The sequence below is a fragment of the Pygoscelis adeliae genome, unplaced genomic scaffold (genome assembly GCF_000699105.1).
Source record: "Pygoscelis adeliae isolate BGI_AS28 unplaced genomic scaffold, ASM69910v1 Scaffold126, whole genome shotgun sequence".
In the NCBI taxonomy this organism is placed as follows: Eukaryota; Metazoa; Chordata; class Aves; order Sphenisciformes; family Spheniscidae; genus Pygoscelis; species Pygoscelis adeliae.
Window position 1 is genome coordinate 993,822 of NW_008824896.1, and position 14,513 is coordinate 1,008,334.

Consider the following 14,513-nt stretch of genomic DNA (forward strand, 5'->3'; position numbering starts at 1 on the left):
AGTACTGTGTGCAGTTCTGGGCCCCACAATTTAAGAAGGATGTGAAGGTCCTTGAATGCGTCCAGAGGAGGGCAACAAAGCTGGTGAAAGGGCTGGAAGGAATGTCCTGTGAGGAGCGGCTAAGGACTCTGGGTTTGTCTAGCGTGGAGAAAAGGAGGCTGAGGGGCAAGCTCATTGCTCTTCACAGCTTCCTGAGGAAGGGAAGTGGAGAGGGAGGTGCTGATCTCTTCTCCCTGGTATCCAGTGACAGGACGCGTGGGAACGGTTCAAAGCTGCGCCAGGGGAGGTTTAGACCGGACATGAGGAAGCGTTTGTTTGCCGAGAGGGTGGTCAGTCACTGCAACAGGCTTCCTAGAGAGGCGGTCGATGCCCCAAGCCTGTCAGTGTTTAAGAGGCATTTGTACAATGCCCTTAACAACATGCTTTAACTTTTGGTCAGCCCTGAAGTGGTCAGGCAGTTGGACTAGCTGATCGTTGTAGGTCCCTTCCAACTGAAATATTTCTGTTCTGCTCTATTCTATTCTACTCTACTCTACTCGCCCGGTAAAAGCAGCACAAATTTGTAAGTAGTAATGGTGCAATAATTACAAGAGTGTTGTCATGATGGTGATGATGAATATTGGGAAGCCAGGTACCAACAAGTCCTCAGGTCAGATACCTGAGCAGTGACACCTGGCAGCACTCTCTTAGAATCAGTTAGCGAAGAAATACAGAATTAAGTTTCCAACAAAAACCCTCCTTCCCATCTTGCCTCCATCCTATCAAACTGTATCAGACTTCATATATATATCTGATTATGCTGATTATCAGTTGTGGGCTCATCAGAGCCCTGGTCCACTTGCTACAAGAGACAATATCTTCCAAGGAAGCATCCCTTACATACAGTCTGCATAGGATGGTCTGCTGCCCGGGTATGCACTCAGTGTTCAATCACAATTAATCTCTAGGAGTAAGCAGGAGACACGTTTCAGAGGTTATTTTTGCCACTGAGCGTCAGGACCTTCATACCTTAGTCGTTTTTTACAAGGCTGGGTTGAACATGCCTCTCTTTTAGTTAATGTGGACTAGCTGCAGGTTGTGCAAACTTCCTTTGTGCCATTTTCTTGTTCTGATCTGTGTTCCTATTCAAACCTGAACATGCAACTGTGGGAGTTTTATGCTTTTTCTGCATGTGGGTTTTATTGCTAATCACAACAGAGATCATTGAAGGAGTGAGAAAAATGTAAGTTAGATATTGCAGTCAATCAAGTACTTCTAATTCCCCAGCTTTATTGTGTTCAGCCTTTTTGGTTTTATGAATTGTCATCTCCAGACTACCTAAATGCCATTTAAAAAGGAAAAAAATTCAGAGGAGTTGTTCACATTTACCAATCTAATAATATTGTCTTATGTTCTTCCATCTGTTTTGAGACTCTGCATCTGAGATGCTGCTATTTGATAAATTCACAGTTTTATTTAAACTCTGTAATAAAAAAGCATATAGATACGGACTAGGCCAAATGCAAAACCATGTTGTATTTTTGAAAAAAAATACTGTTTTTCAAAGTTAGGCTTATTTAATTTATACACTCTGTGGTTAACAGTTTCCTGAAAACAAGCTTCCTTCTAAATAATTTCGAGTTTTTTTTTTTAACAATACAGTAACCCAGAAAAATCCATTTGTGACTTGTTTTTCCCTTACCAAGTGAGATAAATTGCTTGAAAACGCAAAGAAAAAGAATAAAGTTTGTGTGGTTTCTTTTAATTTGCTGAGGTTTTGCCTTTTATTCCCAGTGTACTGTGTCTCATTTCATTTTGTATTAACATTTTCCATTTACGTGGGGTAAAGTTTCTCTTCTGCATTATATATCCCGGCTGGAGGAGTGTGGGTGCAAAACTCTGCATCTTTTTCTGATAGATTCACATACTACAAAGATAACCAGAGCAAAAAGTGGCTGAGAAAAGGCAGTGTTGGTACAGTGAGCACTGCATTCGCAGGCTAGAGAGAAGAATCACTTTTCCCCAAATCCCATGTTGTCCTACCAAAGAGAAAAAATCCCTTTATGCAAGCTTTGGGTGAGGTTGTTTACTTTACTGTGGGATAGCACATGCATGTTAGATAATATTTCTGTACTGGCACTGGAGCTGGGAATTTATTATTTCAAGAGCTGAAATGCCTAGCTGATAAATATTAAGGGCAAACCGGTAATCTTACTTTTCTTGTTACTTATTTTCACGCTAGATTTCTATCTGGGTAACATTCATGTGCAGGAAAAATGGTCTTGGGGGGGAGTGGGGAGAGGAAGATGCTCAGCATGGGGCCTTTTCTCCAGAAATCATTATATGACACTGCATTGTGTACCTTTTGCTTTAGCTCCGTTAAAACAGTGCAGGAAAAACAAAATTAGAAAAAAAAAGAGCAGTGGTTTTTGGTGTGGGTTTTTTTTTTTTTCAGCTTTTAACTTAAATTTTAAATATCTTCCATCAACATTGCTTTTCAAAAGAGGTTTTTTCAATGCATGGAACATCCGTGAGCAGACTCCTCTCTGCAGTAACTACTGTACATCGCTTGTTTGCCCACTGATAATAAAAATCCAGGGAGAATGCAGGAGCAAAGAACTTGTTTGTATTGAACATATTATACAGAAAACCAGGGATCTGGGGGAGAGTACATACTGAACATCCCCTGTTCATGGTGCCATGGCTATAGGAGACCAGAGAGCTACTGAACAATTTCTGGAAGCCAGAACTGGAAATTCTTACTGAAGCTTCAGTTAGGAAAAACTTCCTTGGTATCAGTCATATTTAAGCCTTTGAAACTATGTACGTGTAATTTTTAGTTGCTTTGCTTAATTAGGGTCTTTTCTAGTCAGCTGTTTTGGTTTTAGTTTGGTTTTTTCCCAGCTGCTGAACTACACCGGTTCAAAAATTTTTTTTCTTTTTTTTTTTTTTTTTCCCTTGGTGCTCAGATGAGTATAGGATCAAACCAGTGGAAGAGGTCAAATACATGAAAAATGGGGGAGAAGATGATCAGAAAATAGCAGCCAGGAACCAAGAAAACTTGGTAAGGATTGAACTTATCGCTTATCTAATGAAATAACATGGCTCTGCTTTTGTAATGAAATATGCAACGTGCAGCACATTCAAGCTACAGCTTACATGTGGCAAGAGGATTTTCTTGAAAATGTCATAACTCTCTGCAAAGCTCACCTCATAGAAGGTGCAAAATATGACTTTTTCCTGCTTGTCTTTCTGAATTAGGCTCTGCTTGATCTTGGAGTGAGTGCTTCCATGATTATACTCGCTCACCTCCTTTGCAGATCTGAATATACGCGCTTTGAAATGTATGTGTCTATATTGCAAACGAGTTGGTAGTAAACCAGCAGTGCAATGCCATTAAGAAGATGACCTACTTAAGTAGATATTATTTGCTCTGTGCTTCCTGGTTTTACGTATTTTCAAATTCACAGGGAAGGCAGTTCGGAATAGAAAAAGCTATACATTCATAACATCAGTCGCAAGAATCATTTTGTCTGTGTTTCTTTTTCCCCAATTTGAGCACCTGCCAGCTCATAGTTCCACATACGGGAAGGAAATCTCAGGTAAACTCTTAGTGCTACCTGAAATTACTAGGATGCTGTTGAAGTGGCTTAAAAATCACAGTTGAGTCAATTCTGGCATTTCTGAGAAGTCTTTTCTTCAGTTCTTAAAGCTGAAGGAATGTCAATTTTGTAATTGGCTGACTGGGTCTTTGCTCAGTTTAACTTTTTGAAGACATCCCACAATTATAATAGTTGGGTGCAAAATTTCACATCTGGTTCCACTCATTCATTGCAGCTTTTCTTTACATAGGATTTTTTTTTTTCCCTCCAGCAGTAAGACCGAAGGGGGAATATCATCAGCAGATTTCAGTGGAACCATAACCGTTATCACCAGCTGAGGATTTGCCTTTTGCCATCATTGGGCAGCTGTACAAAAATCCACTGTTGGGATTTTTTCTTTTCCTGAAGATGTTAGCGAGCTCCAGGCAACCTGGATACTTTATATTCCCTCTTCTAGACACACATGCTTGCGTTACACAACTACACGTGTGTTCCTCTAGTAAACAGCAGAGTCTATTTCGCTGTGTGCTGTCCTAACCTTGTTCAAGCGGTGGTTGAGCAGCTCACAATGAGATTTTTGCTTCGGTCTCCAGATTAGGTATTTGCCGCCTGCAATTTTGCATTGCTGATGCTCCAGTGGACGGTGCAACTTCAGCTTGCAGCAGGATTTTGGGATTTTTTTAGTGCCTCAGAAACATTGCTGAGAACATCACCTTTTCTAGCAGCAGCTGCAGTGCATTCAGCTTTATCGCCAATGTAAACACGTTTGTTTTGAACTGGAAGAAATGTGACTGCAAGAATTTTTTGCTCATTTTAGAGACCCCAGTGCTTTGTTGGTAAACAGAGAAAAAGGAAAAATGAGCGCAATTCTCTTTTTTTTTTTTTTTTTTTTTTATAAAAAATGAAGAAAGTCTAGCAGTTTAAATTTTAAACTAGCCTTCAGCTGTGTTTTGGAGTATTTGCAGAAGGTAATGTGCCACTTGAATGACAACGAGGAATAGTCCAGGAAAGCTTAGATCTGCTGAGGTGACGCAGTCACTGAAGTTGTATTTGAAATTAGATACAGATATTTTGCACTTCGGTTGGTGCCTGCTTCCTTGTAGCATCTAGGTGTTAGCGTGATTAAATTTAGGAAGAGACATTTCTACTGCACATTGCTTATTGTTTTATTATTGATGGGTCATGTTTGATGGGAACAGTGGGTTTGTTGGAAAATATAACTTAATATGGAGTTGAAGGGCTAGTATAGCTCTCTTCTCTGCCATGTCTGTCAGGAGAAAAAAAATAAAGACAATAACGCAAGACAGTCTTCAATTAGACAGGATGTATATACTTTAAAACAAAAACCATCTTGCACACCAAAAAGGCTTTATTTTCCTTTTCCTCATCTTATTATAAGCAGATTACATTGTCTGTAATGTATGCAGCTTTTTAATCCTGGGAATTGTCAAGTCCTCATCACTCCTGGATTTTTTAAAGGGGTTTCACTGTTCAAGTTCTCCTTAGTTCACTGCTTAGAAGATGGGTTAAGCTACCCATCACTCAGGCTTTAGTTTTCTTAATGTGTGAAAAGTTGGCAAGCGCTTACATAATCCTGTCTTCTCATCAGCCATTTCCAGGCAACAGAAAATTTAGGAACAAGAAAAGGCGGTGGGAGAATTGACCGGCCCTTTTCCCTCCTCTCTTGTTTCTTAATCCCATGTTTCTTTATTGTCACATGGGCTGCTAATTCACATCTCCTTCAGAAACGCGACCCAGATGAGATGTATAACCTGAATGTCATTATAGTCGGTTCCCTGGGAACTGCTGCGGTGTGGGTTATCTTATCCTCTGATACTTGTGCTTGAATTACGTTATTCAGATGCCATGGAATTTTTCAATCCTTGTTACTTTTTTAAGGTATTTTGAAGTCTCGCTTAAAAAAAAAAAATCTCTGCTCAAGTGAAAATAAAACTGCTTCCCTTATAACTTAGGCTCTTTGATGTGGTGCCATCTCTGCCTTTGGTGTTGCAGTATTTCTGAGTCAGGGAAAAAAAAAGTCATGCAAGTAGATACAGAGAATGGGAAGACATGGCAGACACCAGGCAAATTGTCATTTTGTACTGGGGTCCTGTGGTCAGGGTCCCAGGCTTTTAATCTGTTTAAAGAGAGAGCTGGAGATGGGCTGGTACAAGCATGGGTGTCCCTGGGAGAGACAAGGCTCTGTCAGTGAATCACCATCTTCTCAGCTTCAACCTGAGGCTTAAGCAGCGCTCAAAACTTGAGCAAGGCTGATATTGTAAAGCAGAAATACTCCTCAGAGGTATTGACAATGGGAATGGCTGTGCTAGGGCTGTATGCCAGGTGAAACAGAAGATGCTCCATGTGAAGACATTTTCTGGCAGAATCAAAGGCCTCCTTGAATTAAAATGTAGGCTAGATAAAAAAGCCAAGCTTGTTTCAGACTCTGTCACAGTCAGTTACTGTTTTCGTGCAGTTCCCTCATATCCGTTGGCCTGATTCACTTCTTTACCCAGGTTGTTTCTGCGGTTCTCTACTTGCCGCTGGGATCTCTCTGGTCCTGGTTTCATTCCTGGTACCAGGTGCTCCCAGCACCTTCCCGAGCATCTTGCCCAGGCATCTCCACCCTCAAAATCAAGCCAGTCATGTTGCCCTTGGTGGGGAAAATCTTGAGCTGACATTAACACATCCTTGTAGCGTGCAGATGGGAATGGGATGTAGCAGGATTAGGTGCTGGAGATCCAGGGTAACACTGCATGCTGGCACTTTGCACTATGCACTTTAATAGCTGCTCAGCTAAAACAGGGACGTTTGAATCAGATCTGTAAAGAACTAGTAGATAGATGAAAGAAGTCACTTGTACTGGTTTTCAAGACTATATTTTTTAATCAAAAGTGTTGGACAATATACATATAAAAAACCATGGAAATTGTGCTAATTTTCAAATGAGATGTGATTATGCATAGAAGCTCATGAGTGTGGTGTTATTCCCAGAGCTGAAGAAGCAGCTGTGATGGTTATTTGTGTATTCAGAAGCAGAAGGGCTGGTGACGGTTTATCAGGCTCCTGGACTGGTGTGGCTGGGAAGGCAGGTGGGCTGGCTTTGCCCACAGCGGGTCAGGCTCCGGCAGGGTTGTTGGCTCAGGCAAAGCTGAGATGATGCTGTCTCCATGCACAGCTTGGTGCCAACATACCAAGTGAGGTGATGAACCCCTATGTGTTAAAACTAAACCTCAACTCCCTGTGGATCCACAGCGGCTCAGCAAAACCCCACTGGGATAGAGGTGAGCTCTCCTGCATTTCCCCATCTTTTGGGGGGACTATGGGTTGTTAATTCAGTACTGAACAGTGTTAAGGGTTTTATGATAAGTGTTCTCCAAAACAAAGAGAGTTTTACAAACTTTGAGTTTACCACTCAGCAGATCTGGATGGATTTTTTTGGCCCTAAATGTCAGCAAAAGCTAATGAAGGCTAATCACGTATGTCACATACCTGGTTTTGTTACTTTGGAAAGCTAAAATGCTAAAAATCAGGAAGTATTAATATTTTAAAAAGCTAAATCTATTCTAAAATAACACATTTTACCATTTCTAAAGATCTATTTTTTTTTTGTTTGGAAAGAACTTACTGTTTAGCTCTACATCATCATGTTAAATATACAGAGTACAATCATAATAGCCTACTTAACATTCATAATAGGACAAATTTAATTGTCCTCATTTCCATACTCTTGCAGCACTAATGCCTTTCCATTGTAAAATTTTATTGCCAGAAAAGGTAAAATAAGAAGGTATGGCTTATTCGTGCACTTTAGCATTGCTTTGGCAAACTTGATGAGCTGTATCAGTTTTCCTTTGAGACGGTCTGTAATAATACAGATACCTCTGAAAATATCAAATACTTAAAGCTACATTTTTTTTGTGTTAGGTAGTTAACTCGATATTTATTGCAGTTCAGTTTTTAAATGTTTTTGTAACTTTTACTAATAGAAATCTTTTTCTTGTTTTCATTGGCACAAAAGGCTACTGATTGTGATTTTTATGCTTTGTTATCCAAGCCCTCAAAACAATTGGGCATAATCTTCTGTTTTGTCCTGAAGCTCCACAGTGAAATTGCATGTTAGAGCAACTGGAGTTTGAAGAAAATTTCCTCTCTCCGTTGCTCTTGCTATCTCTCACTCTGCCTTTAATAACATGAACAATGTTTTGCCTTTTTTTTTCCTTCCCCAATAAGTATAAATTTCCACTCCACTTACCTGCAAATGTAATTTTTGTCAGCCTTGCATGCGCTGTTATTTCCTAACTATGTCTCGAGCTTCTCAGCCCTGCTGCTGTTCTCCATTTATCATTCAGCTCCGTAGTACTTAGTATTGCAAAACCTTGGTATCCGTAGCTCTGTATTCAACACCAGTTATCAATTTCTGCAGTGATATGTTAAAAGTAGACAGCAGTATCTGATAGATGAAGTGTATGAAATTAAAAGCCTAGCAGAAAATGAGGAATGAAACGACTGTAATAACTGTATAAAATGTAATATGTGAAAGGGAAGCTACTGGGTATAATATAAATCTTTAAATAGGTATGCAAAATATGTATTACAGATACATTAATGATAAACGTTTTGTGATGTGCAATGCAAATATTGGCATATGTCTGAATGCCAGATCGATTTAGGAAAATATCTTTCTAATTCTATTGCCAAGTTGCCTAATCTAGGTGCTAAAAAAATAAGAAGAAATAAGCTAGCTAAAAGAGATAAGCTAGCCACCACTCTCTGGGGTTAAATTTATTGGGGGGTTTTGTGGTGTTTTCCTTTCTACATATGCAAAAAACCACAAGTGCAAATTTAAGCATGGGAATGCAATTAATTTGATACTTTAAAGTGTTTAAAGCCACTGCTGCTTACTATTGCTAGATAAGCTTTGAATTGCTGTGTTTTAAATGCGTAACTCTATGTATTTATCACAGCACTGTTGTAGTACATTGGTGAAGAGCTTTGTAAAAATTAAAATTAGTGTCATATTAATGTATACTACAGTATTAAGATTTCAGGCTGTAGTTTCCTAATTATTTATTTTAAAGCATTTTGCAACAATAGCGTGTTTCGAAACACTATTTCAGGATAGAACTTGCTCATGCTCTGCTTATAAGGGGAAAGAAACCAGAAATACCCAAGACCAACAGCCCTCAAGCCCTTAGAAAGAAGAGGTTTTCTTGGGTTTTGTCTACCCTGAACAGTTTTGGCGTGTTAAATCTTGTGTTGACCCCTCATTTGCTTTCGCTGCTGTATGCAGCATCATCCAGGAGACCCTGTCCCACCACTGGCGCAGTGTCAGCTCCAGCTACGAGCGTTGGGACAATTGCATCATGTTGGTTCATTATCCACTGTCAAGGATGATACCTAGATATTTTCTGTATATAAAGGAGAGGCTATTAACTTCTCTGCCTCTTGCCACCTTCCTATCTTCCCTTCTCCTATTTTCAGATATAAAGCCTCAGCTCAACAAAACGCTTGAAGAGGTTGGCTCTTGGGTTGAAATCCAGGCAGGGAGAAAAGCACAATACCACACTGAAAAATACAGCTTGGATCATTCTGGGAGGGGGGAAAAGAAATTGAGATGCCCTTTTTCTTTGGTTCCTGGGGCATAAGAATAATAAAAGGTCAAAGTGAGCATCGCCAGATGTGCATGGAGACTTGATAACATGCAGGGTTCCTGTGCCACCCACCCATTGCATCTCCTGTAATCCTGAGAGCTGGAAAAGAGCAGAGAAGTTGAGGGCTACAAAGCAAGGCTACTCCCCCACACGTTTTCCCACAAGGAGGGGCATCCCACTTTGCCTAGATGCTGCATCAGCCAAATCCTGAGGCCCTGAGGGAGGTCTGTGGAAACAGGTCCCACAGGCTCCTCGCAGACCAGCGCAGAGATGCTCCCCATCTGGACTGCTGCTCTCTCGAGTTCAAGAAATAAACCACAGAACAAAAGCCACTGCTACAAAACGCAGCTACAGAATAAGTAAGTAAATGAAAGCCAGGGATTAAAATTTAAAAGTAACTAAATGAAGGAGTGACAAGCATAATACCAAGCTCCTTTCTGCCCGAGATGGCAGGGTTCATGTTAGGATAAAAGAGGCAGCATCCCACGCCCTGCAGGCAGGCGGGCAGGCTGGGGCACCCATGAACCTCCCTGCCCTGGGCAGCTGCAAGGGCAAAGGTGTCATTCCCTCGAGGCAGAGGCACTCAGAGCAGCGCCAGGACAGACCGGGCAAATCAAATGATGTGCCCTACTCAGTGAAGAGGAATTTTGCTTTTTACTTTTATAAGGTGATACCTAAAAATTTCCCCAGGGAATATATAGTTGTTTATCAGATGTATTTTCCTCCAGTCTTCATCGGTAAGGTCTGGATCTGCACATTTTATGCTGCATGTACTCCCAGGTTCCCTTTCCCAGGGAAATTATAATTATAAAATCACCCTTTAGATTTCTTTTTTTCAAAGTCTGAGATCCTAAATGAATGCTGCACTATCGCTATCAGTACTAAGTAATTACAACATCTCAATTTTCATAAACCAGCCTCTCCAATGGTTTTTGGAAGAAATGCATTTGCAGCTGACATAGAAGTGCACGGAAAGGATATTGTTACTAGAGCCAGTTATTTTAAACACCATGCAATTAGCTTATTTCCATATTGCCCATTTCATTTCAAATTTGCAGTGATATTCTTCAAAGAATGGTTTCTCATAATGAGTTTATGACAGTTTTAGCTCATTCCACTTACGGGTCACTGCATATTACATAGACATCAAAGTAAATGACTGCACTGAGATTTAAGATTCTTTTTCTTCTGGATTCCATTAAAAATGGTTTTGGGGGAAGAAGTATTAATTTTTCCTCTGGTATTTAATTTTTGAAAATCTAGAAAATAAGTGGATCAATTAATAAATATTTTTAGCTAGTCAGCAAATAACATAAAAACTACTTGTGCCTCAGATATATTTCTTCAGACTAGACCTTGTTTCAGTCTTCACCCTCCGCTAAGTAAATCTGCATAGTGCTCTATTAAGAGGTAGAATGATACGATTTATCAGGCACTTGATGGATGTGATTTTAAAGTAGAAAGTTTAAAAAAAAAATCTTTTTTTCTAAGCATATTAAAATAAGCGTCCAGAAGCAACATGTAATTGCAGTCTTGCTAGTGTTTGCTAGGGGATGAAAATAGTAGTGAAGGTCTAATGCCCGGGAGCCTTGGGCAGCTGTCAGGAGCAAGTTTTCAGGACCAGCTATGTCGTCAGTGTAAAGGATTCTTGCAAAACTGCAGAGGTGTTCCAGTCACTTGTGGGAGCAGATCATTTTCCATACTGGCCATGTTTTTTCCATGCCTGTATAATTTTAATGGGTGGGTTTCTGCCTGGGATTTTTTTTCCCTCCCTGGGAAGCTGCTGCTGTTGAGAAGGAAGATGGACGAGGAGCTGTTAGTGAAACAGAGGAGTCAGCAGGAGTGGCACGGTCGCTGTTGGGAGTGAATGATGCTGCTGGCTTTGAAATCCTCCTTCAGTATAAACTGCATTGCTCTGTTCAGGGTCCTCTTAAAGGTCCAGCTGAGCTGCTCTCCCTTCACCGTCAGGCACTGGCTGAAAATCCACTTTGCCAAAGAAGTCCTTTTTCGCAGCAATCCTACCTAGGACCTAAACCGCAAAACTTAAAGCGTTACTGCTTGTTGGCTGAAATGTCAGACTTCTCCAGACCACATCATCCAGGGTTTGTAGATGTCAGCATCTGAAGCCCAAGCGGGATGCTGCTGCGGTGAGCTCTGGCGGTGTCAGGCGGATGGGCACAGTGACATCTCTCCGTAGCTCCGAGTATACTGGCTCACCAGCAACAATGAGCTTGTGGGCGTTTCTCAAATCCTCTCATTTTCATCTTCCTTGTGCTTGACGTTATCAAGGCCATGGGCATTGTGTGTATGTTTTGGACACACAACTTTCCTCCTGGAGAGCAGCATTGAGATATAGAAATGTATACTGTTCCCTATGATAGGTTATTGCGCACTTTGCGGTAAACCAGCCTGTGTTGCAGTGCTGCCAACATCAGTCATTTGAAAATGAGTCAGTTGACCAAAATACATAGATTGTATATAAAATTTGTTATTTAAAAACATTATACATAAAGCTCTGGAAGTTTTTGATTTCAGTGTTTCTTCCATGATTGTGAGGACCAGGAACCCTTCCCCCCCCTTTTTTTTAATTAGAGCTGAGATTTTTTTTTTTATTCTTTTTATTATTTTTTTAATAGCCTGAGCATCTCGAAACTTGAGGAACTGAAGCTTTAAGAAAGATGAGCAATAAGATTTTGAAAGCTGTCAGCAATAGAAGCTCTTTCTATCCTCTGTTTTGGTACTTGCTTTTCAGCGATTGCCTGGTAGGTGTTAATTATTAACTCTGCTGTTTTGGAACAGAGGGTAAGACTAGATACAGACAGAAATGAACACACAGAAATGCCTAAAATCATCAGAAGTCACTGTTGGAGAATAAAGCTGGCAAATCCAGGCAGCTGTGCTGACTACTAGCCCGAGAGTCATGGGGTGGGAGTACCGCTGACCACTGGTGAGCTGTGGTCTCCTGTCCTCCTGCCTCCTTTTGATAGCAGCGAGGTAGAAGTTCACCCTTTAATCTGTTCAAATTTAATTGTAGATGATATTATATGGGCTTGCTCAAGCTTTCTTTTTAGGCATAGGACTCCTTCAATTGGGGCAGTTGTGGAGAAAATGTAGGGCCCAGGATTTACATATCTGATGAGATGCTAATTTCAGGCTATTTAAGTAGATGGAGATAACAAGCAAATTTATCCAAAGATATCTATTACATTAGATATTTAACCATGCAGCCTTAATGATCTCTCAGTTTTAGTTTGAATACAATATTGCACCTGGAAAAGAAAGCTTCAAGGTGCTGAGAGATGGGATGTGCCATTTTAGACTCAAAACTAATACTGAATTTATTAATGCTGATTTATTGAAGCTGAGGTGGTGCCCTTTGAGGGGTGGGACATTCAGTGTTGGTTGCAGGCAAATCCTTCTTACAGTCAGTGCGTTTTTGCTGTAACTTGTTTATACTGTGGCTATTTTTTTCAGTGGAAAAAGTGTTTTCTTTTGTGAACTTCCCTAACGTCTTTAAAAACAAGTTAAAAGAGGTGAACTTGAAGTCAGTCAAATGAACTGTTGTCTGCTGTACGTAAAAGATCTCCAGCACCCAGTTTTCGGGATTTAATGTTCTGCAGTGGATGGGGTCCTGTGACAGACACTTCTTCTCTCCCTTTTCCTCCTTTTACCTTTATCCTGTGTTTCTTTGACCAGCATCAACACTTTGATCCCCTGGCCTGTTTATAGAGAAATGCATCTTTAAAGTGGTTTCTAGTAGCTGGAAGCTCAGCTTGCTTACGCTGAATTACGATGGCTTTGTATAGATTCAGAGATCAAATTTAAAGGCGAGGACTGACCGTTACAAAAGAATGGGATTTGTTCATGTTTTTAGGGAGGAGATTGCTTATGCTGTCTTCTGAGGTTGGTGACAGCTGGTTTGATCTCAAATGCAGCGAAACAGATAACACTTGACAGCTCTCTAGGGCAAAGCAGACCTCAACATCCCTGTCGGATGTCTCTCTTGGGTGGGATTTAATGCATCTTCTTGGGTGACAGGCAAGAAAGGTGGCATCTTCTGTGGCTAGCAGAGCTGCTAGGGTGAGTACGGTCCAAAGCCTCAAAGAGGAATCTGCATTAGCGGCTGCTGAAAGTGGGAGTTAAATGACCATCCTAGGAAGAAGTTGGAGAGCTAAAGAAGGAAGGGCAAAAGGTGAAAGGTGGGCAGGGAAAAGGAGCAGTAACACTACAAGGAGAGGTGAGAAGAGATTCAGAGTGCTCTCTGCAGCCCTGAACTTCTCAGCTTGCCCTAGTTGAGGAGAGGCATCCTTCCCGTAAGCAGTGGGGCACGCTATGGGCTACCTTAATGAGACACACACCTCGTTACTGATGTGTAAGAAGACACTCGGGTTTCGTTCAGCAAAGGTAGCATACCACCAGCCAACGTTTTACTTGGCGTTAAATCCATATAGCAGTAGCTGAGGGCACTCATCAGCTCTAAAAACAATTTGGATGGGGCCTTTCTGATGTAGGTGGGAGCTTATTCTTAGTGTTTCTTTCCAGGTGCTTTGTGAGGGGTCTGGTGATTTTATATGACCTCTCCCAGTTTAGTCCCACAGGGATTGCCATGGTCAGACGGAGTGTTGTCTTGTAGGAGATGGATCAGGTCCTGTGTCTCGGTCTTTGCTCTGTACCTCTGGATGGTCTTACTGGTGCAGAGATCTCAAGAGGCAGGTCTGTGCTTTTGCCATGAACAGCATGTGATAGCAGCACGTTGCATAATCTAGATTTGTCATTATTTGAAAAACAGAGTTCTCTAGCGTATTTTTTCAAATGAATATTTTGAATTTGCTGCTTTTCTGTTAAAAGCCCTGTTGCTCCTCTGTTACAGGATTATAAAACCAGGAGCTTCCAAGCAATTTTGCACTGTTACTGTTTTGAAACGCTTGCATTTTGTCCCCTTTTTTACATAAGGCAATTTTTTTCCAATCCATACAGGACTTTCTTCATCACCTAAATTATTTTTAGTGGGTTTTTTTCCCCCTACTCTTCTTGGTCATTTAGTAAGAAATGTAAAAATTACTTTTAGAAGCAATGTACAGTAGAAGATCCAAGAGTGAAGAGTACTTGCAGGAATAAAAGTTGTAGCAGGAGAGCACTAATTATTTAACTAATCTTCTAAGAGACAATATCTGTTGTACTGAATGAGCATGAAATGTTATTTTCCTGTTTTGATAGTTGCTGCTTTTGTTAGGTTTTCCACCTATTAGGCAATTGTATGCTCACATCGTTATTGAGC

The 14,513-nt window shown here is 40.7% G+C and overlaps 1 protein-coding gene across 1 annotated transcript in view; it reads left to right on the forward strand.

Annotated features, from left to right (window-relative positions):
• Positions 1–14,513, forward strand: part of LOC103917499 (chromosome unknown open reading frame, human C1orf21) — an 81,748-nt gene that overhangs the window by 24,813 nt on the left and 42,422 nt on the right. Inside the window, exon 2 of the mRNA XM_009324639.1 lies at positions 2,949–3,043. Within this exon, the coding sequence (XP_009322914.1) occupies positions 2,949–3,043 (95 nt within the window). The remainder of the gene's footprint in view (positions 1–2,948; positions 3,044–14,513) is intronic.